Source organism: Marmota marmota, unplaced genomic scaffold, assembly GCF_001458135.2.
Source record: "Marmota marmota marmota unplaced genomic scaffold, marMar, whole genome shotgun sequence".
Taxonomy (NCBI): Eukaryota; Metazoa; Chordata; class Mammalia; order Rodentia; family Sciuridae; genus Marmota; species Marmota marmota.
Window position 1 is genome coordinate 406,441 of NW_026000205.1, and position 21,538 is coordinate 427,978.

The 21,538-nt window shown below is 55.8% G+C and overlaps 2 protein-coding genes and 1 long non-coding RNA gene across 4 annotated transcripts in view; 2 read left to right on the forward strand and 1 right to left on the reverse strand.

Moving 5' to 3' along the window:
• Positions 1-2,132: 2,132 nt before the first annotated feature.
• On the reverse strand, positions 2,133-5,070 carry LOC107151706 (kallikrein-2-like). The gene is made up of 5 exons (XM_015497087.1): positions 5,025-5,070; positions 3,807-3,966; positions 2,667-2,950; positions 2,442-2,578; positions 2,133-2,288 (listed from the first exon to the last, which is right to left on the reverse strand). Exons 1-5 carry the CDS (start codon positions 5,068-5,070, stop codon positions 2,133-2,135), a joined length of 783 nt encoding a protein of 260 aa, XP_015352573.1.
• A 2,902-nt stretch (positions 5,071-7,972) lies between these two features.
• Positions 7,973-9,806, forward strand: LOC125612563. Its single transcript, XR_007342976.1, has 2 exons — positions 7,973-8,258; positions 8,925-9,806. It is a non-coding gene; the product is annotated as an uncharacterized LOC125612563 (long non-coding RNA).
• An 8,359-nt stretch (positions 9,807-18,165) lies between these two features.
• The window catches only part of Klk15 (kallikrein related peptidase 15), a 5,556-nt gene continuing 2,183 nt past the window's right edge, over positions 18,166-21,538 (forward strand). The window contains exons 1-2 of one of the 2 annotated variants that reach the window (XM_015497088.2): positions 18,166-18,286; positions 18,743-18,814. In XM_015497088.2, coding sequence (XP_015352574.1) covers positions 18,772-18,814 — 43 coding nt within the window. In that variant the 5' untranslated portion in view covers positions 18,166-18,286; positions 18,743-18,771. Of the gene's footprint in view, positions 18,287-18,440; positions 18,522-18,742; positions 18,815-21,538 lie in introns of those variants that run through there. The other variant, XM_048790448.1, reaches the window with a different exon arrangement.

The window sequence follows — 21,538 nt, forward strand, 5'->3', positions numbered from 1 at the left end:
AAAATAATGCAGCTCTTCCGCAGCGTGACGGGCTTCCTAGCTTCATTTCTAGGAGTCTTGGCGGAGGGGGGACCTGGGGACAATCAGACACATCGTGTAGGGGAGCTGTCTCAGGCAGGCGTCACGGGTCCCTGACTTAGTGCGTGTAACGGGAGGCCTTAAAGGACCACAGATCTCAAGCTCTTGCCAGATCTGCCCTGCACCAGACGACAAAGGCCCTCCCCAGGCCACCTTCCCTTCCAGCTGGTTAAGCCCAGTGGGTTTGCCAGCCCCGGAGATTGTGGAATCCCAGCCTGCTGTGGGAACCAGAGCTCCCCCACCCCCTTGTTACTGCACAGCCTGACTCCCACAGTCCCTCTTGTTGTCTGACTCTGAATGCAGTCCCCGAGTGATCCTGCACAGTGTGTGCGTCCCCCTCCCTGGGCTGTGAAGACCTGTGAGGAAGGCGCTATTGTCCATCCCTGGTGTCCAGCCATCCTCCTGGGGCGGAAGTCCCACCCACCCACCCACAGTGTGAGGANTCCTTCCCCATTTGCCAGGACTCCGCCCACTGTCCTTCTGCTAGAATTCCTGCCTGCCTTCCGGAGTGGGTTTGGGGGGCGCTTACAGGCGGAAACTCACCTTCGGGCTCTCTCACTCTCTCTTCCCCTCCCAGGGTGACTCTGGGGCCTGCCAGTCCAGGCTTACACTCCCACCCCCAGGCAGCTCAGCCTGGTCCCCTCTCTGCATGTGGCTGCAGCCCACTGAGTCTCCCTCCCACCTCATCCCCAGCTGGCCAGGTGCAGCCCCAGTGCCCAGCTCTCACTGGGAACTCCGAAGGATCTGGGAAAGCAAATGAGACAATACTGTGTCCTCAGAGAGCTCAGTCTTCCCTCGAACCTGCTGCTACCCTGGATTCCCCATCCTCAGGGAGCTCCCTGGTCCACCCGGTCACAAGAGCAGACCCACCCACAGGGCTCTCTCCTCCCGGCTCTTCCTCACCCCCTGCCTGTGGAAGGTTAACTCTGAAGGTGCTGGGTTCCTGCACCTTCCAAATCAAGGACTCTCCCTTGAGTGGCTTCCTGGGGACAACCCAGGAGCCTTGGAATTCTCTGCCTGAGAGGACCTTATTATAGCTGGCCTTGCACCAGGCCAGACGGTTCAGGCCAACAATGTGATTTTGGGCAAATGCCTACTTATGTACCTCTGGAGCCCTGGGTCAGGCCCTGGAGAGGCTGGGGAGGGAGGGAGTGGGGTCAGCCAGGTGAGGACAGACGCCAATAAAAACGCTGGATACGAAGGCTCCGGGAAGCCCTCCTAGTCGACAGCCCTTCTGTCGGTGCTGTCACACATCATTGTCCACAAGACCCAACTGGGAGAGGACAGCTGGGGTTTGCCCTGTCCCCTCCACACTCCAGTTGGTGAGCATTTCCTCTGCTGATTTTCATCTGCATTCTGCACCGTAAAGAACCACAGGACACCACAGCACGATGGCTCTTCTGAGTTCTGAGTCCTGCTACAAAATCGCTGAGTCCGAGGGTGGTTTGGGGACCACGGACACCCTCCCCCATACTGGATCAGCTTCAAGGCCTCTTGTCACCCCGTGAGTCCCCCATGACGCAGGGGGACCCTCCCTTCTCTGCTCACATCTTCCTTAGGCTCCCGGGCGCCCCAGGATGAAGCAGGTGATGTTTAGTGGCACCCTGCTGAGAGTGTGTGTCGGTGCCCTGCGCTTCCAGACTTTACTCAGTGCCTCAACAGTGTTTATCTCACATGTCACTGTCCTCTCCAAGGGTGGACCCAAGCCTGCCCCATCTCTCCATCACACACATGCCACAGCCACCCACCTCCTTCTGTGTGTCCCTGGGGAAGCTGTGTGAGAAGATGTCTGCAGACACCGTCAGTGTTCTCAGGGGAGCAGAAGACAGACACTCACACCCATCCGAGGACCACTGGGGACACCTATGTCTGCCTCTTCCTTTTCCTTGCAGCCCTGACCACACCTTAGGACCCAGGTCAGCAGTGATGGGGAGGCTCTAGTTTGGGCCAGGTGAGTTCTGAGCATCCAGGTGCCCTGCGTCTAGAAAGGTGGGAAGATACCAGAACTCGGTGTATACTCCGTTTTACTAAGGGTAGGGATGGGGCGGGGGCACTCAGGGGTTGGCCACCATGGTGTCCTCAATCCACTTCCGGTAAGCCTTCAGCTTGGTGTACAGGGCAGGCTGTTGGGGCACGGCACAGGGATCACTGCCCCGTGACGTGAGACCTTGCAGCATGCCATTACAGATGAGCGGGCCCCCAGAATCACCCTAGGGGTTGGAGGGACAGAGAGAGAGAAAGGTCAGCTCAATTTCTGCCCAGGAAGCCCCATCTCTCACTCGGGGCTGGCAGATCACCAACAGCTTAGAAGTGGGGTCCTCCCATTCCTTTCCCATAAGAGCTTGGGGGAGGGGCGAGCTTACCCCACAGGTGTCCTTGCCACCCTGCCAGCGCCCAGCACACAGCATGGTGTCTGTCACCTTCTCAGAATAGGCTTTACTACAAATGTCATTGGGCATGAGGTTGAGGTCCACACACTGGAGAGTCCCTGGGCTCAAGACTACGGGCCAGGGGAAAACACGACTGTAGCCAGAACCCGCCAGGCTCCTGCCTCTGCCCGGGCGGGCGGCGGGTCTGGCCAGACCTACACTTGTCTGGTTGTAGGCTGCCCCAGCCAGAAGCCAGGCAGGTGCTCCCCACTTCTGGCTCCCGGGTGGGCAGGTCCAGGACCTTCACGGCGGCGGTGATCCGGGCAGGCTCCGACAGGCGGAGCAGCATCAGGTCGTGGCTTCTGTCATCGTCGGTGCTGGTGGCACTCTTCAGATAGTTCATGCTGTAGAGCGGGTGGGGGAAGGCGTAGGTGACAGGGACCAGCTGGGATGTGTCCTCCTCAGCACCCAGGTTGTGACGACCCAGAGCGACCCCGATATTGCTAGGGAAATAGAGGGAGGGAGAGAATGAGGAGAGGAGGGGCGGGGAGCCCAAGAGGGTCCCCAAGGAGAGGAAGAAACAGAGAAGGACAGGGGCACAGGGGTAAAAAGAGAGAAGACGGAGCAGAGAGGAAGTGGGGTGCGCTGAGAGGAGCGGCTCGCTGCAGCGGCTGGCCAGGGCCCCAGCAGGGCAGGCAGCCGGGCACAGAGCCCCAGGTCGGACCCCACCCCCTCCCTCAGGGGCCCCCAGCCCTTCCCTGTGTCTCCCCCAGAGGGGACTGGTGGTCCCACAGGGAGGGGCAGGGCAGCGCGGGAAGCCCCCTCCCAGGCACACAGGTTGGGGTGCATGCCTGCCTTTTCTCGGGGTCCCCCTGGAATGGGGCCAGTAGTGATGGGGGAGAGGAGTGAGCCAGAGACCCAGAGAAAGAGAGAGGGGTGGAGACATGGAGGGGGAGACATGCAGTGCCTGAGATGGTGGCAGAGACTCAGAGACGGAGAAGAAAGGAAGACAGAGGCCAGACCCCAGCCCCACACGGAGCAGCCAGATTCTGAGAGGCACAGAGACAATTCCGTGGGGAGAGATGCAGAAAGGGGCCGGGCAGCCATGGACAGGGTGGTCCAGCCTGGCTCTGCCCCTCCCCAGGCCACCTGGATCAGCACCGTCCTCTCCCTCTCAGTCCCACACCTGGTGTGGGGGAAATGCCCAGCTGTCGATCCCCGTGGGGCACAGAAGCCCCCTCCCAGACTCCCAGGCCCCACTCACTTCTTTTGGACAAGCTGCTGAGGATGGGACCCGGGTCTTGCGCATGCCAGGGGAGGTGCTCTGCCACCGACCTACATGCCCAGGCCCCTACTCACTTTCTGAAGCAGTGGGCAGCAGTGAGGACCCACTGGGGGTGCACCAGGACGCCCCCACACACTGCTAAACCATGATGGTACACGGCCGCCTGCCAGGGATGGGAATTCTTCTGGCACTCCCAGCCCCCTATGATCCGAGACTGGATGGGGGGCGCAGCACCTGCAGAGAGGGGGAGCCGGCAGGGCTAGGGCGGGAAGAAGGGGCTGTGCTGTGGGCTTGAGGGGGCAGAGGACCAGGCCTGGGCACTCAGGGGCGTGGGCAAGGGGTGCTGAGAAGGGACTGGAGTTGAGACCATTCCCTGGGTTTGTAGAAGGGTATTCCAACTAGGGAGCAGGACAGACCCCCGGGCTCGGGGCAGGAGGGCCAACACAGCATCTGGAGCAGGCAGTGGGCCTGGGGTCTGGACATGAGGGTGATGGGGGGCCTTGGAGGTTGGGAGATGGTGGCGTGGGTCCTGGGAGGGCAGGGGTTTCTAAGAAACCAAGGAGAAGCTTCCCGTGGGAGAGGAGGTTTGGGAGGCTTGAGGGTCCCAGGCTGGGAGAATGGTTGGAGATTTGAAAAGATGCAGATCTCGGGAGTGTGCTCTGGGTAACTGGCAGCTGTGGCTGGTGGTGCTGCCTGCCGACCCCTCCACCTTGGAAAAAGGCCAGCCACCGCTGAGAGGCTGGGCAGAGTCAGGGAATGAGGGGAAATTCTCAGAACTCCAGCGCCAGGTTGGGAGATTTTCTGCTGCCTCAGGCCAGGAAACCTGGCTCTGGGAATAAGCAGGGGTCCTGATGGAATCTGAGTTTCCTAGGAGCAGGATGAGGGGGCTCAGGGTGAAGGGCTCACAGCTGGGGGAGAAAAATCAGCAGCATTTAGTAGGATCTCTCAAGGGGGTTGAGAGGGAGACCGGGATCTCCAGCGTCATTGAGAGAGGTCCTTGGAATAGACAGAGAGACAGAGAGGGTCCGGGATCTGTCCCTTTAGAAAAGTGGCTGGCGGCAGGGAGTAGAACTCATGAAGAGGGATTCCTGGGAGGGAGCAGGGACCTGGTGTGGGAATGAGGACTGTGACGGATTTGGCCACACAGAGGGCTCAGAGGCAGGATTAAATGTGGGACTGTGAGAAATAGGGACAAACCTGGAGGGTCAGGCTGGGGGCTGGGTGGGGGAGGAAGGACTCAAGGGAGGTGAGAGTCAAGGCCCCTACCCCTCCTGGATTCCCCTCTGTCTCACCAGTCCCCCACAGGGACAGGACAAGGAACAGAACCAGGAACCACATGGTGACAGAGGCCTCCAGGGGCAGGTGGCAAGCTCGGGACTGAGGAACTCCCTGAGGAGGCTTATGAAGTCTCCGGTCCCCCAAGACCCCCCCCCTGCTGCTGGGAGCTGGACACGTCCTTCCACACCAGGAGCCCTGCAGGGGAGGAGCACCCAGTGTTGGTTGTTCTGGATGCATTTCCAGGTCCTGAAGCCAGGTGGGCAGGGCCTGCAGCCCAGAGACTTGATCCAAAAGGGGAAGAAAGGAGAGGCCCAGGGTGAAAAGAAACGGGGATAGGACTGACCCTCAATGCAAAGCCCCATGTGCCCAAACCACAAGTCAGGCCTTTGCAGCCCAAGACCCAGTGTCCCCTGAAGTGCCATCACCATGGGTAGCGAGTCTCCCTGATCCCTATGCCACCCTGGCCAAGACGCTGACCCTCCAAGTTCTTATGTCCCTGAAAAAGAAGCCTTGGATGCAGAACTCGGATCATTACACTTCCACACCCAGAATCTGGGCCCCTAAATCTACTGCTGCTCTTATAATAAACCTTATGGTTCTATAGATCCACCTGCCAATCCGAAAATATGAGTCTCCTGGACTGAGTTCCTGAGCACTTCAAAATCCAGTGTTTTCCAAATGACGTGGGTTTCCCATGACGCCCCCACACACACACTCTCTCTCTCTCTATATATATATATATATATAGATAGATAGATAGATAGATAGATACACACACACACACAAATATGCCCATCTCCATCCTCATTCTCCAGCCCCGGGCACTCAATCTGTACGTCAGGGATTCCTATCATGCCCACCCAGGTCAGGAGCACCCCCATGCAAAAGCCACTGTCCTCTCCTCAATAGCATATTTCAGTCTCAGGAACCAGGCTTATGCACCTCAAGATTAAGTGACATTTAAAATCGCATTTGAGGACCACAGAAGAGAATCAAGAATGAGAGCCCTGCCACTTCCACTGACACCCGGTAAGGCTTCCTAAAGTCCCTCCGGCTGGGCTAGTTCAGCTGCTCTGTAAAACCAAACAGTTCACAGGGATCCAGCCCTGGCTGTGTCTCAGGAACTTGATAAAATCTTCCCTCTTTCCTAAGTGAGGGACAAGTAAATTCCAAGTGCTCTGAGGGTGACAGGAGAGGGACTCAGATAATCACAATTAAAGATCTAAAGGCAGGGATAGAGGGATGTGCTCAACCAGGGCCTCACCCCCACACACATAGATCAGGGTGCCCTGGAATCATCCTGGGAGAGGAAGTCCGCCTCTGCTTGAGTTAGATCCTCCTGGATCTACTGTTCCCAAGCATCTCCAAATCCCCATCCAAACCTCAACCAAACTTAACCCTGGCCGTTTAACACAACCCAGTCCACCTGCATCACACACACCAACCCAACCTAACCTAACTCAACCAAACTGCTACGGCTCCCCGCATTTGAAACGATTCCAAACTCATGCCCATCCTCACATACCACACAAGCCCATGTCTGTGGCTGCCACTCTCCACCCCGAGCCAATCCCCACACAGTTCCCATACAACCTCAGAATAATCCCATTTCCACCCAGGCCATCCCCAGCCAACCAGACATCCCCAATCCCCAAACTCCACAAAAGCACAGCCAACTCCAACCCTTCCCTCCACTCTCACTGATCTTCAAGCTCCAGCCTCAAATCTGTCCCCAGCACATCATGTGGCCAAAGAAAACCAAGCATGGCTGAGTACTGACTCCAAAACCTGCCCACACCCCTCCCACACCTCCGGCTCAGCGGGACAGCACAGGGGTTCCTGCCTCTGCCCTCCAGGCCTGTGTGTGCACCCTGAGGTCCACAGACAGCTCTGACTAGTCTTTCCCCCCACACACCTTGGTACCAGGGATTGAATCCAGGTGCACTTAACCATTGAGCCACATCCCTGGAATTTGGTGTTTTTTGGTTTGGTTTTGTTTGTTTGTTTGTTTGTTTTGTTTTTTGTTTTTGAGACAGCATCTCGCTAAGTTGCTTAGGGCCTCACTAGGTTGCCGAGACTGGTCTTGAATTCGAGATCCTCCTGCCTCAGCCTCCTGAGTCGCTGGAATTACAGGAGTGCACCACCACACCTGGCCCTGACTGGTCTTTGTTCAAAAGATTTGGCTGAGATAATTCTGATTGGGGCACAATGCAAGAGACGTGGAAGACCCGGGAAGACGGTGGAACTGGAAGAAACCCTTAAATGCAGGCCCCTCCTCCCTCGGCCCAAAACCCTTTGGAAGAGGGCAGCGCGCATGCGCAGATTGCGGGCCCAGGTGCTGCCCTCGCGGTGAGGAGCCGCTGAGAATGGGCCGCCTTGGTCCTCGGTGCCTTTGGAGATCTGGGGCGCCGGGGTGGTCCCATCACCCTCTCCCCAGACCCTGGGCCAAGGTCCCAGCCCTGCCTCTCTCACATCAGGAGCAGCAAGCCCCACACATCTGGAACTCAGCCCACCAGGGCTCCAGCCCCGTCCTCTCCAGAAGCGGATCCCCTAGGCGTTCCCACCCCGAGCCCCATCCAAACCCAGATCCCCCGGCTTCTGAGCCCCGCCCTTATTATAGGTTCCCCAATGGGCTGCCCACCCAAGGTCGGGAGGTGGACCGGGAACCCTGGTTCCGCGGGATGTGGTAGACAGTGTTTGACCGGGACTGCTGAGCAGATGCCGGCGCAAGGCAGCCAGGCAGCCTGGACGGGTTTCTGAGGTCTTCTGTGCCCCGCCCCTGGGCTGCCTTTTCAAGGATGTTTGCCCAGAGCGGGAAGCCTTGCCAGATTCTGTCTGCCTCGGATCTAGTTTCCTACGTCCTGGGTAATAAAGATAACATCTCTCTTACAGCAGCCTTGTTTACTGTTGCGGGCAATAAATAAATGTCTCTCTAGGGCAGGTCTATTTGCAGCCCCGGATAATGAAGACGTAGCTCCCTCAGGGACACAGGCTGGGCCGGTTTGCAAGTAGCCCATCGAAGATTAAGGATTCTGGGCTCGGGTTCCTTGCCGGTGGCGCAAACTGCGGCTGCACAGAAGCTGCCTGCGCTGCTCTGATCTCTGACTCCGTGGGATTTGTGGTCAGAGTCTGAACAGAGAGGAAACCTGAGGCTCGCGCTGCTCTGCCTGCCGTGAGTAATGAAGCTTGGACCCAAGAGTGTCCTGTGTTCCAGCATCTGGACACCGCAGCAGACTTTTTCTTTGCAAGTTAGTAAAATCTCAGACCCTTCCGAGTATTTGGCAAGCATTGGGCACTGAGGCTGCACCTGCAAGGGGGGTCCAAAAGGGCCCCAGCCTGGCGCAGTGGGCAGGTGGAGAGGGAGCAGGCAGAGGGGCTGATGGGACTTGGTAGGGGGCGGTCTCAGAGAGCCCCAGGGGCAGAGTCAGGTAGGGAGTTAATGAAGTCACCACCACCTTCTTCAGGGCAGAGAGATCAAGTCATAATTAGTTTCTCTGCAGATGGCAACTGATCATAGTCTCTGAAGACCGCTGGATCCAGAGTGACCTTGACCTAGTGGGCACCCCTTCTGCTGTCCAATGATGCCAGTAGTATCCACCTAGAAGGGTGCTGTGAGGAGGAGATGAGTGTTTGCAAGTGCTGACCTTTGGCCTGGCCCAGGCTAGGTGTTCAGCGAGGCCAGCACAGACCCAGGCGCGTGCTGGTCACAAGGCAGAAATGAAGGGCAGAAATAAAAAGCTGAGACTGGCAGGTTGTCTGGCTAATAAATCTGCATATCCACCTGCCTTTTGTCCCACTCTGCTGTCCCATTCATTCACTCAGTCGTTCATTTGTAAGAATTAGGGATGGATCCCATCAGCAGCATCCCTGCCTGAGCCACATCCCCAGCCCTTTTTATTTTTATTTTGAAGCAGGATTTCACTGAGTTGCTGAGGCTGCCCTCTAACTTGCAATCCTCCAGCCTCAGCCTCCAGAGTCTCTGGGATCACAGGCAGATGCCACCACATCCAGTCCTACCTGACCCCTTGTAAAAAGCTTTCCTGGCTCCTGAGTTTTCTGAAGATGGAAATTTTAAGAAAAAAAAAAGTTTCTTCTATCATCCTTCAAAGCTGACTTTCATAAAACCCATTTTCTTGCCCATTTGACCCTGAGTCTCTCTGGAGCACCACCAGCAGCAGTGTGGCCTCTTGTCCCCATGCAGTGGTGGCTCCCGTAGCCCCACGAGCACCTCACATACACATCGGAGTCTTGACATGACCTTGTGAAGGAGAGTGTGCAGCAGAGGCTGGACCTTGTCCAAAGGGTCAGGCCTTGGCCCTCGGCTCCTGGGAGGCCGTGTCCACACCTCGGGATTCTCCTGCCTGATTAGAGTGACTTTGTTTGCCCCGGGGCCTGGACCCCCCAACAGTCTGACAGTGTGATTCATAGTGAGGGCTTTGGGGCCTCATATCAGCCAGACTTCTGGAGGGCTGGACACTGAAGGTCATCCATGAAGGTGATCCACCATGTCTATGTGTGACCCAGCTAAACTCGGACCCTGGGGCTCAGTCGAGTTCCCTGGTCAGCAATACTCTACACACTGTCACACACGATTTCCAGGACTTGTGTGCCCAGCGGTGTCATTACTTGTCCGTGTGACTCCACATCTGTTGCCACTGCACACCTGTGCACGTGTCTGGACCTGCCACCAGAGTATTGCAAATCTGCTCGTGTGTCCCTGAGACCAGCCTGCTGCGTCCTTCCAAAGTGTGGCACCCATCTGTGTGACAGCTAAACATGTTCATGTCTGTGTGTGACCCACATGAGTCAGTGTGTTCCTAGAAGGGATCTTGGTGAGAGGGACCACACCTATCAGACTGTGCAACAATGCTTTCTCAGTCCCAGCGGGCAAATTAAAGAGTGTCAGTAGGTGGCGCTGTGGACACTTGTGTCTCCCAGAGAGACTGAGGAAGGAAGGGCGGGGGAGAAATGGAGGGAGCCGGTCCACACTCCTTTCCCGGGGGCCAATCCAAAGTCACATCATGCTGGGCACAGTGGCTTATGCCTGTAATCCCAGTGACTCTGGAGGCTGAGGCAGCAGGATCGTAAATTACAGGCCAGCCTCAGCAACTTAGTGAGGCCCTCAGCAACTCAGTGAAACCTTGTCTCTAAATAAAATGCAAAAAAGGGCTGGGGATGTGGCTCAGTGGTTAAGCACCCCCCGGGTTCAATCCCTGGTACAAAAAAAAAATAGTCATGTCATTAGAACAAAATATGCTTATTATCCAGGAAATCCCAAGGGTTTTAGAGGCTCTGTGCTGGGGACCAGAACTGACCAATGAGCCACCTGTGTGCACCCATGTGTGTGTCTACCCCCGCCACAGAGCCGTTCTCTCCCTGTTTCTTTTGCCTTCTACTCTCCTGAGTCCTACAGAAACGGGACAGGGAGAGACAGGAACGTCTGGAGAGAACGGGCAGCGGTACAAGCTAGAGAGAGGACAGCGGTCTAGTTTTAAAAGCCAGAGACATCTGCAGAAATCCACAGCAGCAACTGTGAATACAATGCAGGGGGAAGGGTGGGAAGGGTCAGGGTTGGGGACAAGGACCATCCTCAGGAATCCTTGGCCCCTCTCCAGGCGGGGTCCGCATTGGTGGGCTGGGCTGGGCTGGGCTGGGCAGGTGGACGGCGCGGCTTCTCTCTGCTAGCCACCACCACGTCCTGTACCGAGGCAGGTCCTGGGGTCTGGGCTGCTGGTTGTGAGAAAGCAGGGGGTCCGCGATTCTTGGGTTGTGACAGAGGAAGAGTCTGTGCCCAGCCCCTGGTGTAGAGGGACATGGGACTTACTCTCACAGGTCCCTGGGGAGAAAATGGAGGAGACTGGGAACATGGCATTTCCTGAAGTCCTGATGTGATCCTGACCTAGAGGGTTGGGTCCAAGGACAGGAGGGCAGGAGCGGAGGTCAGCTACCAGGGGCAAGTGGCAGGGGACACCACAGCCAGTGGCTTCAGAGTCTGGGGTGAAGGTAATAGGATCCCAAAGGGTCAGTGGACCAGGTGGCCTACTCTGGTCTGTCCCTCACTCAGCTTGCGGGGAACCACCTGCCCACACAGCCCCAAGAGGGTGCGCCAGGAAAGTACAGGGTGCCCCAGAGCAACCACCCAAAGCCACTGTCCGCGGCTTCCCACAGCGTCGGCCTATGAGCTGTAAAGCACCCAGGTGCACTGCGACGTCCTGTTGGTAGGACAGGCCCTGCTGCCCACACGGGACCCAGTGGGTGTGGCCTGCATGGTGTCAGGCTGGAGCCTGGCATTGGAGAAGGAACCCCGGACATAAGAGATCCCTGTGTAACACTGTGTGCGGGAGGACACGGGGGCCAGGATGGAGATGGGTCGACACAGTCAGGCAGACGCTGAGTCAGAAGCAGACACACAGAGCAGAGTCCCAGAGACGGCAGAGCCCCAGACGCCAGGCACTGAGAGGAGGGGAGACGCCTCGGGGTGGCTGATGGACACACAGGCCGTTGAGCTGTGTTTCACTTTATGTTCCCACAGTGCCAGCGGCCAGGTTCTAAGGAGCACCCTTCCTGCTCTGTATGTGCGTGCGTGCGTGCATGTGTGTGTGTTGGATTGTACTTTAAGGTCTGCCTGAGGTGTGTGTATGTCCAGCCCCGGGGCTGCAAATGCCCCAAGCATACTGTTCACACATCCAAAGGAAATGGAGGACTGATTTCCACAATGTGAGTATCCATACATATGTCCCCTAAATAAATCATGTATCTGATTAAAACAACTCATGTTTATAAAGCAGGGGGTTTTGTTTGTTTGTTTGTTTTGGTACTGAGGATTGAACCCAGGGGCACTTAACCACTGAGCCACATCCCTAATCCTTTTTACCTTTTTAATTTTACTTAAAGACAGAGTCTCACCGAGTTGCTTAGGGCCTAAGTTGCTGAGATTGGCTTTGAATTTGTGATCCTCCTGCCTCAGCCTCCTGAGCTGCTGAGATTTCAGGTGTGCACCAGCACATCTGGCTATGAAGCAGTTATGATATGGCAGGCATTATCACACCCATCCAGATGTGTAAACACACACACACACACACACACACAGTTTCCCATTTAACCCTTGAGAGCCCCCACATAACAGAGGAGGAGATGGAAGCTCACTGTAGTCAACTGAGTTTCTCGAGGACTCAGAGCTGGTATGTGTGAACCCAGGTGGGTGGCCTCTGGGTGTGGCCACTGTACCACAGAACCTTGACTGCCTTTGTCTCAGGGGCCTGAGGGCACCTTGGCGTCTCTCCCTATGCACCTTAGTAAGATCTTCCCTTGCATGTCCGGGTCCTGTGTGTGGCGTGTGCCTGGGTGACATCAATGTCCCGGCCACACTGGAGGCTAGATGGGGTCTCTGTGTGTGTGTGTCCAAGTCCTAACCGTCCATCTGCATTCCCTCGTGAACATCTGTGCTGGTTATTGGAAGTGCCACCTGACACCTGCCAAGAGTATTCAGCTTAGAGCGCTGTCCTTGTCAGAACCTAAGTGTGCAGGTCCAGTTGTCCATGGCTGACTATGGCCACATATGTGACTTAGTGTGATAACGAATTTGCTGAGATGCACAAACTCTGGGACCAAACCTGTGCCATTCATGTGTGTGTGCACGCGCGCGTGTGTGTGTGTGTGTGCGCGCCCAGCCCAGCACCGTGCTCTCTTCCTCCTGCCTGCAGGTGACATGTGTACCTCTGTGTGGTCCAGAGGAACAGATGGGGGAAGGAGTGTGTGTGCGTCTGAGGAAGGGTGGGGGTGGAAGTCCTCTCATTTTCATTGTTTGTGTTTGGTGGGGGCTGGATGAGGGAAGAGGAGGGTCAGTGTTAGAGTTTCCCAGAAACATAAAGCCCACAGGATTTATAGACGCACAAGAGGTGATTACGGAGGCCAGAGTCCTGCCATCTGCCGTCTGACCTGCAGAACCAGGAAGCCAGTGGTGTGATTCAGCCCAAGTGCAGAAGACAGAGAAGCAGGAGCACCAGTGTCCAAGGGCAGGGAGGACAGATAGCCCAGCTCAAGGACGGAGGGACTTTTTCTTTGTTCCCGCCCTCCGTGGACTGGATGAAGGCCACGCCCAGGGGCGGAGCCAGATCTTCTTTGCTGGATGCTGATCTCTCCTAGAAATTCCCTCAGAAACACACCTAATATTTGCATATCCCTTAGTCCAGTCAAGTTGACACATAAAATTAATCAGGGTCCAAGGTTGGGGACTGGACTATGGCTCAGACTGAGCCTTTGCTTGAGACCCAGGAGATGCCCCCCATCCCCCCACCGACCGCCTGTCCTTTCTTCCTCTGTTCTCTCTCCTCTCTCTCTCCCTCCCTCCCCGCTTCCTGCAGAGCCTGGACTCCGCCCCAGGAGCCCTGCTCCGCCACCTCTCCTTGGTAATATGCAGCCAGCATCCCGCCCTAAGCCCGCTTGTTGGTCTCCAGAAAGAGGCCAGCTCTCAGGGCCACGGGGAGGGAGGAGCAGAAGCGCAACAGTCACTGTGGGGAGAAGACCCCAGGGCAGCTCTGGGGTGCCGGTGGGCAGTAGTGGGAGGCAGCGCCGGGAGCGGAAGTCCGTCTGGAGCCCCATAGTGGCCGCAGGTCCTCCAGTCCTTTGGAGGAGTCCCCTGAGGGATACTCACTCATCCAACTGTATACCAACCTATGCCTGCCACCAGATGGGGACAATGAACTGCAGGCCACACAACCACGGTGCCGACCCAGGGTCTGACAAACCCCAATACATCCTCTCTGCCCAGGCTTTGCAGGGGTTCATGTACCTGCCCCTTGCCCAGACCCTCAGATATACTGCTGTTCTCTTGGCAAGCCTCCCCTTACTTCAGGGACCCTGGACTGCAGAGCCCCAGTCCTCCTCCGGCTGACCCAGGGGTCCAGGCCCTGGCCCTCCTCCCTCAAGCTGTGGAAAGAACCACCTATGGACAAATACTCGCTGGCGCCACCTAGTGTCAGGACCCTCCCAGGACAAGAAGAAGAAAGGCAGGTTTCCTGTCTCCTCCAATCTTCCCCAACGCGGCCCAAAAAATAAAGTCTCAGAGAAAAGCTATGTTCTACACGTGGCGGTCTTCCATTCAATGTCACACTCTCACGCTCGGGTCTCACACATTCATGTTCTCTCCCTGAGCCTCGATTTCCCCATCTGTAAAACAGGGTTCTTGATAAAGGGGGTTCAGGGATTCTGAGAAAAGTGCCACCCCAGGAGATCAAGAAACAAAGTTCCCTTCAGTCCTGGATCTGCTGCTGCCAACTGTCACCTGAGAAGGACCCCCTCATTCCCTGTAATCCCAGCTTCCCAGGAGGCTGAGCCAGGAGGATAGCAAGTTCAAGGCCAGCCTGTTCAAGGTGAAACTTTGTGTCAAAATAAAAAAGAGCTGGAGATATATTTCAGTGAGAGAGCACCCCTGGGTTCAATCCCCACCATTAAAAAAAAAAGGGTTTAGAGTTACCCTGCACTGATATCACATCAGGCCTTCATGTCTCCTCTACAGAGGAGGAAGAGGCAATCGCCACTCCCACTTAGACAGGCAGCCAGGGCACCGAGAGGCCCGGAAATGTGCCCAAGGGCACACAGCACTGGGTGGCAGAGACAGGATTAACACCCAGCCCAGCTTGTTCCAGAGCCCAGGTCTGAATTAGGTGTTGTGTTAACCGGTGTTTCAGACTCAGCCTGATTTTACAATTCACACACCTGTTCCATGGGTATTATCTCATCCAACCCAGGAAGGCCCCACCCCCTCTGCCCACCCCAACCTAAGACCCCCCCAAGCACCCAAGCAATAGATAGGTGATGCTTCTCACCCAAGGGGCCACCCAGGACCCTAGTCTCTTGACCCCCCAACTTTAGCAGCCTGTGTGGTCTTGAACAATTCCACCTCCAGGAGTGGACTTAGCAGACATCATGGACAGGGCAAGCTATCTCCTTGTACACATTAACGTGACTCTCCTAGAAAAGCTCTCTGGGGTGGTCCTCTGATGATCAGGTTTATAGGGAGCCACTTCAGGGGAGGCTGTGAGCAGGGGAGGGGAGCGGTGAGCTATGGGTATGCAAAGACCCTCTGTGGCCATGTGGTGGCTGCCACCACCAAGGGAATAGACTGCCAGATGAGGGCAAGAAGACTGCTGGGGCCTGGGGCCAGGAGCCAGGGAGAGAGAATGACTGAGCTGGAGCCGGGCCAAGGGGACAGAGAGGAGGGAAAAAGGTGTTGGTGGGGAGGCTGGGGCCGAAGGTCAAGGACTGGGGATGGATGGATGGCAGGGAATGTGGGGAGGGGAGGGTGGACAGGTTTCTGGTGTCTGGTGATATAAATGGGTGGTCGTGGAGGTGGGATGGTCCCATAGGGAGTCTGGAGATTGAAATGAGTTAGGGCCCTGCGAGTGAGAGGGCCCTGAGGGCACTGGGGAGGGGCTGCGCGGGAGCAGGTCGCTGCCGGAGGCTGAAGGAGGAGAGAACGCACTTGGTGGGTTAGAGGGGGTCAGAAGGCTCAGGCCGCAGCTGGGCAGGTGAAGGGCATCTGCGGAGAAAGCCGGGAGCACTGCTCGGGTCTGAGCCGGCCAGAGCCGGCAGGAGGCGGGTTGCTGAAGTCGCTGCGCAGGGGCGGTCGTGCTCCAGATCCGGTGTCAAGGTTGGTCGGTGTCACGCGGACGATGTCAGTACCTGCCTGCGTGGGCTGCAAGGAAGAGCACGTGCGGCCGGCCGTGATGGAAGGCCCTCAACACAGGCCTGGCACGGGAGGCCTGTGGCTCATCTGTCACCACCACCGCTTGCCAACAGCCGCAGGCGGCCAGGGGGCCGCAGGCCAGCCAGCGGTGCCTGGGGTCAGAACGCTGGATTCCTACCCGTTGCCTCTTGTCCTCTGTATGACTTATGGCTGTGCCGCCCCTTTGTGGAGGTTGTTAAGGAGGAAGCCATCATAACCAGATGGGTAACTGAGCACAGGGGCACGGCCCAGAGCCTGCAACTGAAGCTGTGGCCGAGAGCATGAACTTGGGGGAGACAAAGGGGCGAAGGAGCTCTAGAATAGCTCTCAGCCTAGGGATCCAGAATGTCCGCAGATCTGGAGTTCTCATGGCTGGAGACCTGAAGTTCTAGTATGCCCGAAGGTCTGGGGCTCCTGCACACTGGAAGCTCCAGAGTTTCAGGGTGTCTGGAGATCTGTGGTTTTAGAGTATTCTAAAAGCCTGGGTTCCACAGTGTCTGAGGACCTAGACTGTCTGAATGTCTTGGGGCCTAGAATCTGAAAGTCTGATATTCTAGAGATTTGGAAGGCCTTTGGTTCTGGAGGGGCCGAGTCCCAACCATACAGCAGTTTCCCATAAAGGAGATGCCTTCCCAGACAGAAGAGGGATGGTGTGTAGAACAGGTCCCAACCTTTGCTGGTTGACTTGAGGTAAGTCCCTCCTGCTCTCTGAACTTACTCATTAGTGAGACTGTAGACAATTTCTCAGAGCCCTCTGGGGTTCTGAGACACCAGAAGCCAGCCCCAAATACCTGAAGCCTTGGGTCATCTTAGTGTTGATCTCTGGCCTCCAGAATGCAAATTTCATGCTCCAGAACCCAAAATTAAGACCACAGAATCCACAATACAGACCTAGGTTCCCAGTCTCTAAATTCATACTTTACAGTCAAGATCCTAGCGATCTCAGACTTGTGGAAGCCAAGTCTGTCTCCCAGTCCAGCCTTTTAAATGTGCAATGTAGATCTGGAACCCCAGACTTCATATTCCAAATCTGAGTCTGGAGCAGACTCTAGAACCAAGGCATCAAAATCCAAAATCTACCATTTGTACTCTAGGCCCCAGGCTTCACACAGCATGTGTAAAGTTCTCTGACCTCAAGTCCAGATTCCTAATCTGGATTCTAGATCCAAATACCTGGGGTCTAGAATCCAAGTCTGAGACCTCAAAGAGCATTCAAAACCTTGACCCCAGGATCCAGATTCCAGACCTGAGATCCCAGAACTCAGACTTTAGAATTCACACTCCAGACTTCCAGTTGTGAATGACAAATTCAGGACCCCAAAGTCTAGAACTCAAGCTCCAGATCCAGAATCCAAGCTCCAACTCCAGAATCCAAGATCCAGAATCCTGCCCCAGGAACAAGACGTATGACTCTAGAATCCAGTTTCCACACTCCACACCCCAAATTCCAAGCTCTGTATTTTGAGGTCCTCCAAATTTTCTTGCACTTGCCTTCCTGTCCCCTGCCCCTGGAGGAAAATTCCTTCTCACAGACTCAGACAATAACTTCAGCCCATAAATGCTCATTAAACCTAGTCCCCCACCCCACCAGCCACCAAGGCGTCCAGCCTGTAAACCTGGCTCTCAGACACCTCTCACCCCACCCTACACCACCCAACCCGAGACCCAGGTGGGGCTGGGACCTTATAAATTCAGGCATTCCGGTGCCTGCTTCCCTTCTGCGGCCACCCAAGCTGCCCTAGATGCTCCTGGAGATCTGGAGGGGGTGAGATCTTTAAGAAAGAACTTGGGAAGCCGGAGCGGGCGAGGGGCAACACAGACCACCCTGGGGGAATCGAGTGTCAAGGGTACTGGATAGGTCCACGTGTCCGTTACTGAGGGCCCAATGTCCTGAAGCTTCTAGAAAAGCCCCTATGGGAGGAGGGGAGATAGAGTGTGCCAGAGGATGTCACTGAAAGCATCTGTGCCAGAACCCAGGAGAACAACCTTCCAGAGCTCTCTCCTGCATGCCAGGCCCCAAGCTGGCTGGGGACACAGACCCAAGCTGACCTGAGCCCCCTCTTCAGAGCCCCCAAGATGGGGGACAGGGAAAGGCCAGACAGCATTTGTGAGTGGGTGTCTGTGCTACATGGAGGCAGGAGTCCAGAAGACAAGCGCTAGGCACTGGGCCGCCCGGAGAAGACCCGGCTGAGCCTTGAAGGACAGGTAGGGAAGGACTGGGACTCACTCCCAAAGCTTCCCCAAATCCCCCATTGGCCAGACCCGGCAGCCGCAGAGCTGGGAATCCAGAACCAAGTCAGCCGGGGCCTGCTCTCAAGGAGTTCCCAGTCTGGTGGGGGAGGGAGACGCCACCGAGGGCCAGGGAGGTCAGAAAAGGCCTGCGGGGGTGAAGTGGACCTTGAAGAGAAGGGCATACCTGATGGGGCACAGCCTGAGCAAAGGTGTGAAGCCATGGGACTGCAGAAGGGGGAACAGCAGCACTAGAAGGACAAGGTCACGGAGACCCAGCCAGACAGGCTGGAGGGCAAGGGCGCGCTCACGTCCTCTAAGGTGGGGCTGAGGGGCTGGGACTGTATCCCGGGATCACTAAGGGGTCTGTGGGGGCTGTGAGCAGGGAGGGGCATGGACGGCCAGCTCTGGGAGTGGACGAGCCCAGGGGGACCTTGGTTTGAAGACAGGCTGGGGAAGTGCTAGACTGAAGGGGACCCCAGAGGCCACAGGGGAGGCTGGGATTGGGTCCTGAGCCAGGGCCTTGGGGATGGAGAGATCAGGAGCTGTTGGCATGGTGCGGGGGCACCTGGGGTCTGTCCTGGTGCCTAGAGGAACAGTAGACCCTCCAGAGATGGGGACCCAGCAGGAAGAGCAGGTGGTGGGGGGCTAGGGGAGAAGGTGGGGAGAAGGAGGTTTTAAGCAGCAGGGGGTTGGGGGGGAGGAATGAGCTGGTGCCTGGAGGCATCCTGGGGGTGGGGTCCAGACACAGCCCGGTTCTGGTTCTCCTCTCCACAGACATCGCTGAGCCCTGGCCTTTCTCCACAATGTGGCTTCTGCTCATCTTCTCCATCCTGGTGACATCTGCAGGTGAGGGGGCCGAGGGTGGGTCCCACTGCCTGGGAGCATGGTGCCCTCCACAGAACGCATAGGTCCCGAGACCCCAAAGCACCTACCTCACAGAGACCACCAATGACCCTGCCCCCACCCTCATCCCACCTGAGCCACCTGCCAAAGCTCCTGAGTCCTTGTGCCAGCCTAAAAGCCACTGGGACTCTGGAAACTGCTGTCTGGAACCTCTCCCTGCCCATGACAGTGTCCAAAGTTCTGGCATCTCACAAATCTGAGTTTGAGTCTTGGGCCTGCCCCTTCCTTGCTGGGTGACCTTGAGAAACGTGTTTCACCTCTCTGGACCTCAAGTATTTTCCGGATAAGACAGCAGGTACCTGTGACAATAATGGTGAGGCCTCAGCAACATAATGTGGGTAATGCATGTAATAAACATTGAACAGGGTGGAGAAGCCAAGAATTCAGACTCTGGGTTCAAATCCCACCTCTGCCACCTTCTAGTTCCCCAGTGCATGATGGAGATGGCAGTCCTCCCCACGGGTGGTGGTTGAGAATGAAACATGGGGCCCTCGAGGGCCCATATGAAGTGAGCACCACATCCCTCAACTGCCAGAGGGATGGCCACTAGGTCAAGGTCACCTGGGTGGCAGTTTAGCTCCAGCCCAAGCTCTGCCACTACCCCTGGATAAATCACATGTAACCTGATGCCTCCCTGGAGAAATTCTCAAGTAGATCTGTTCCTTAACCCCCTCCTGCCCCTCACCCCTCAGGCCTCCCCATGCTGCCAGCCTCCCTTGGGGCTTTCCCTGTGCCCCCCTCCTTGCCTCCCACCTGCCTGCTGCACCCAGCTGGGGCCTCCACCCTCCTCCAGCTCGGACTGGCCAGGTGCAGCCCGGTGCCCAGCTGTTCAGCCAGTGCCCTCACACCCTTCTCCGTAGAGGACCTCACCCTTCCTCAGTTAAGCCCCTCATGTACCACATCCGCATTCCCGCCTCACCCTCAACTTGGTGGGAAGAGTGGGGGCATTTGGTCCAATTATGCAAATCCAGCCCCAGTGAGGGTGTCTGTGTACACGGCTGTGACCTTGGGGGTATACACCCTGCCCACATGCACACTGCCCATTGTAGGAGGCTGTGGTCCTGTGACCTGGAAATGTCCTGATGTCCTTGTGCATGCCGCCATTGTTTGTGTGTGTGTGTGTGTGTGTGCACGTGACAGAGGTAGGATTTGAACCCAGAGTTTGTGCACTTAGTTTTTCAATCCTTATTGAGTGCTTATTATATAAATTACCTACATTATGCTACCGAGACTTCACTGTTATTGTCATAGGTGTATGCCCCTGTGTGTGTGTGTGTGTATTGGGGGGTTCCACATCCTGCCCATATGCATGAACCAGGTCCCTGTAGGTGAAACCTGATGAGTGACCTTGAACACCATGGATTTTGCTTGGGGGTTGATCTGGAAATGGATAAACATGACCTATCCCAGTCATCTGATAAGTCTTTGACTTTGAATGCCTGGCCCTATGTCTGGGTGTTGCCCTGGAGTCTGATCTGGTGGGTCCACGTCTGAGTGTTGGTTCTCTAGTTTGTTGTCTGCAACTTTGATTCTACAAAATGACTTGTGGTTGAATCACGGTTTTGACCTTGGCCATGGAGGTCGATGCAGATGTCTACCTTAGTACGTCCATATGTGTGCCCACAAATAAATCTCTGGGTCCTTTGTTGAGAATAACTAGCATTTACTAAGCAGTTCCCAGTTACAATGTTGCAGGTATGATTCAACACACACACACACACACACACACACACACCCTCCTATTTCATCTTTACAAACATCCCCATCTTACAGATGAGGAAAGAGAGGCACAGTGATCAAATAACTTGCTCTAAGTCTCACACCTTGTATATTTGAACCCAGGGTTAAGGACCCCACCTTCTTTGCCTAGACCTGTTATGCACATGTGCTTATCTGTGACACTGGGAGCCAAGATCACACTGGAGACTAAATTTAGGTCTGACCTGTATCCAATGTTGAGTGTGTGTGTGTGTGTACACAACCATGTGTTAACTGTTCATATTCATACACAGTGTCTTTTCTCTGATTCTCGAAGCTCTAACCCATGCACCTGCAGTTAATTTTTAGCTTAAAGTGCTCTCCCTGTCTGTGCCTGTGCTTGCAAACCTGGTGGAGTATATTTGTGTGTTCAGGACCCTATGGGGCCAATTGGTGAATGTGACTGACATATACAGACCCTGGAGCCAGGACTGTGTGTCAAACCTATTAAGTGGCTATATTCACTTGATATCATGATACTTTGGGACCCTGAATCACTAGTTCCAAGTGATCACCTGTCTGAGCCTCACCCCCAATCCCAGAGAACTCCTTGCCCTCTGATCCTTTCTCTGTCCTCCCTCTCCTGGGTTCCTTAGCAAGTGGGGCTAGACTAGAATTGCACAAAAGGCATTCGTTGTAAAAGTCAGAGAGGACAGTGCTTCACAATAAACAGCAGGGACCCTTAAGAAATTGGGACCAAGTGTGGTGGTGCGTGCCTGTAATCCCAGGGACTTGGGACGCTGAGGCAGGAGGATCACAAGTTCGAGGCCAGCCTTGGCAACTTAGTGAGACCTAAGCAACTTAGTGAAACCCTGTCTCAAAATAGAAAACACAAAGGGCTGGGGAAGTGGCTCAGTGGTTAAGCACCCCTGGGTTAAATCCCCAATACAAAAAAAAAAAAAAAAAAAA

What these genes read in the sequence shown, in the direction of transcription:
- LOC107151706 (XM_015497087.1), bottom strand. Translation starts at nt 5,070, where the DNA reads ATGTGGTTCCTGGTTCTGTTCCTTGTCCTGTCCCTGTGGGGGACTG. An exon ending in CAGCCTACAACCAGACAAGT is followed by an intron (nt 2,579 to 2,666) that starts GTAGGTCTGGCC and finishes CCTGGCCCGTAG; the next exon opens with TCTTGAGCCCAGGGACTCTC. An exon ending in GTGGCAAGGACACCTGTGGG is followed by an intron (nt 2,289 to 2,441) that starts GTAAGCTCGCCC and finishes TCCAACCCCTAG; the next exon opens with GGTGATTCTGGGGGCCCGCT.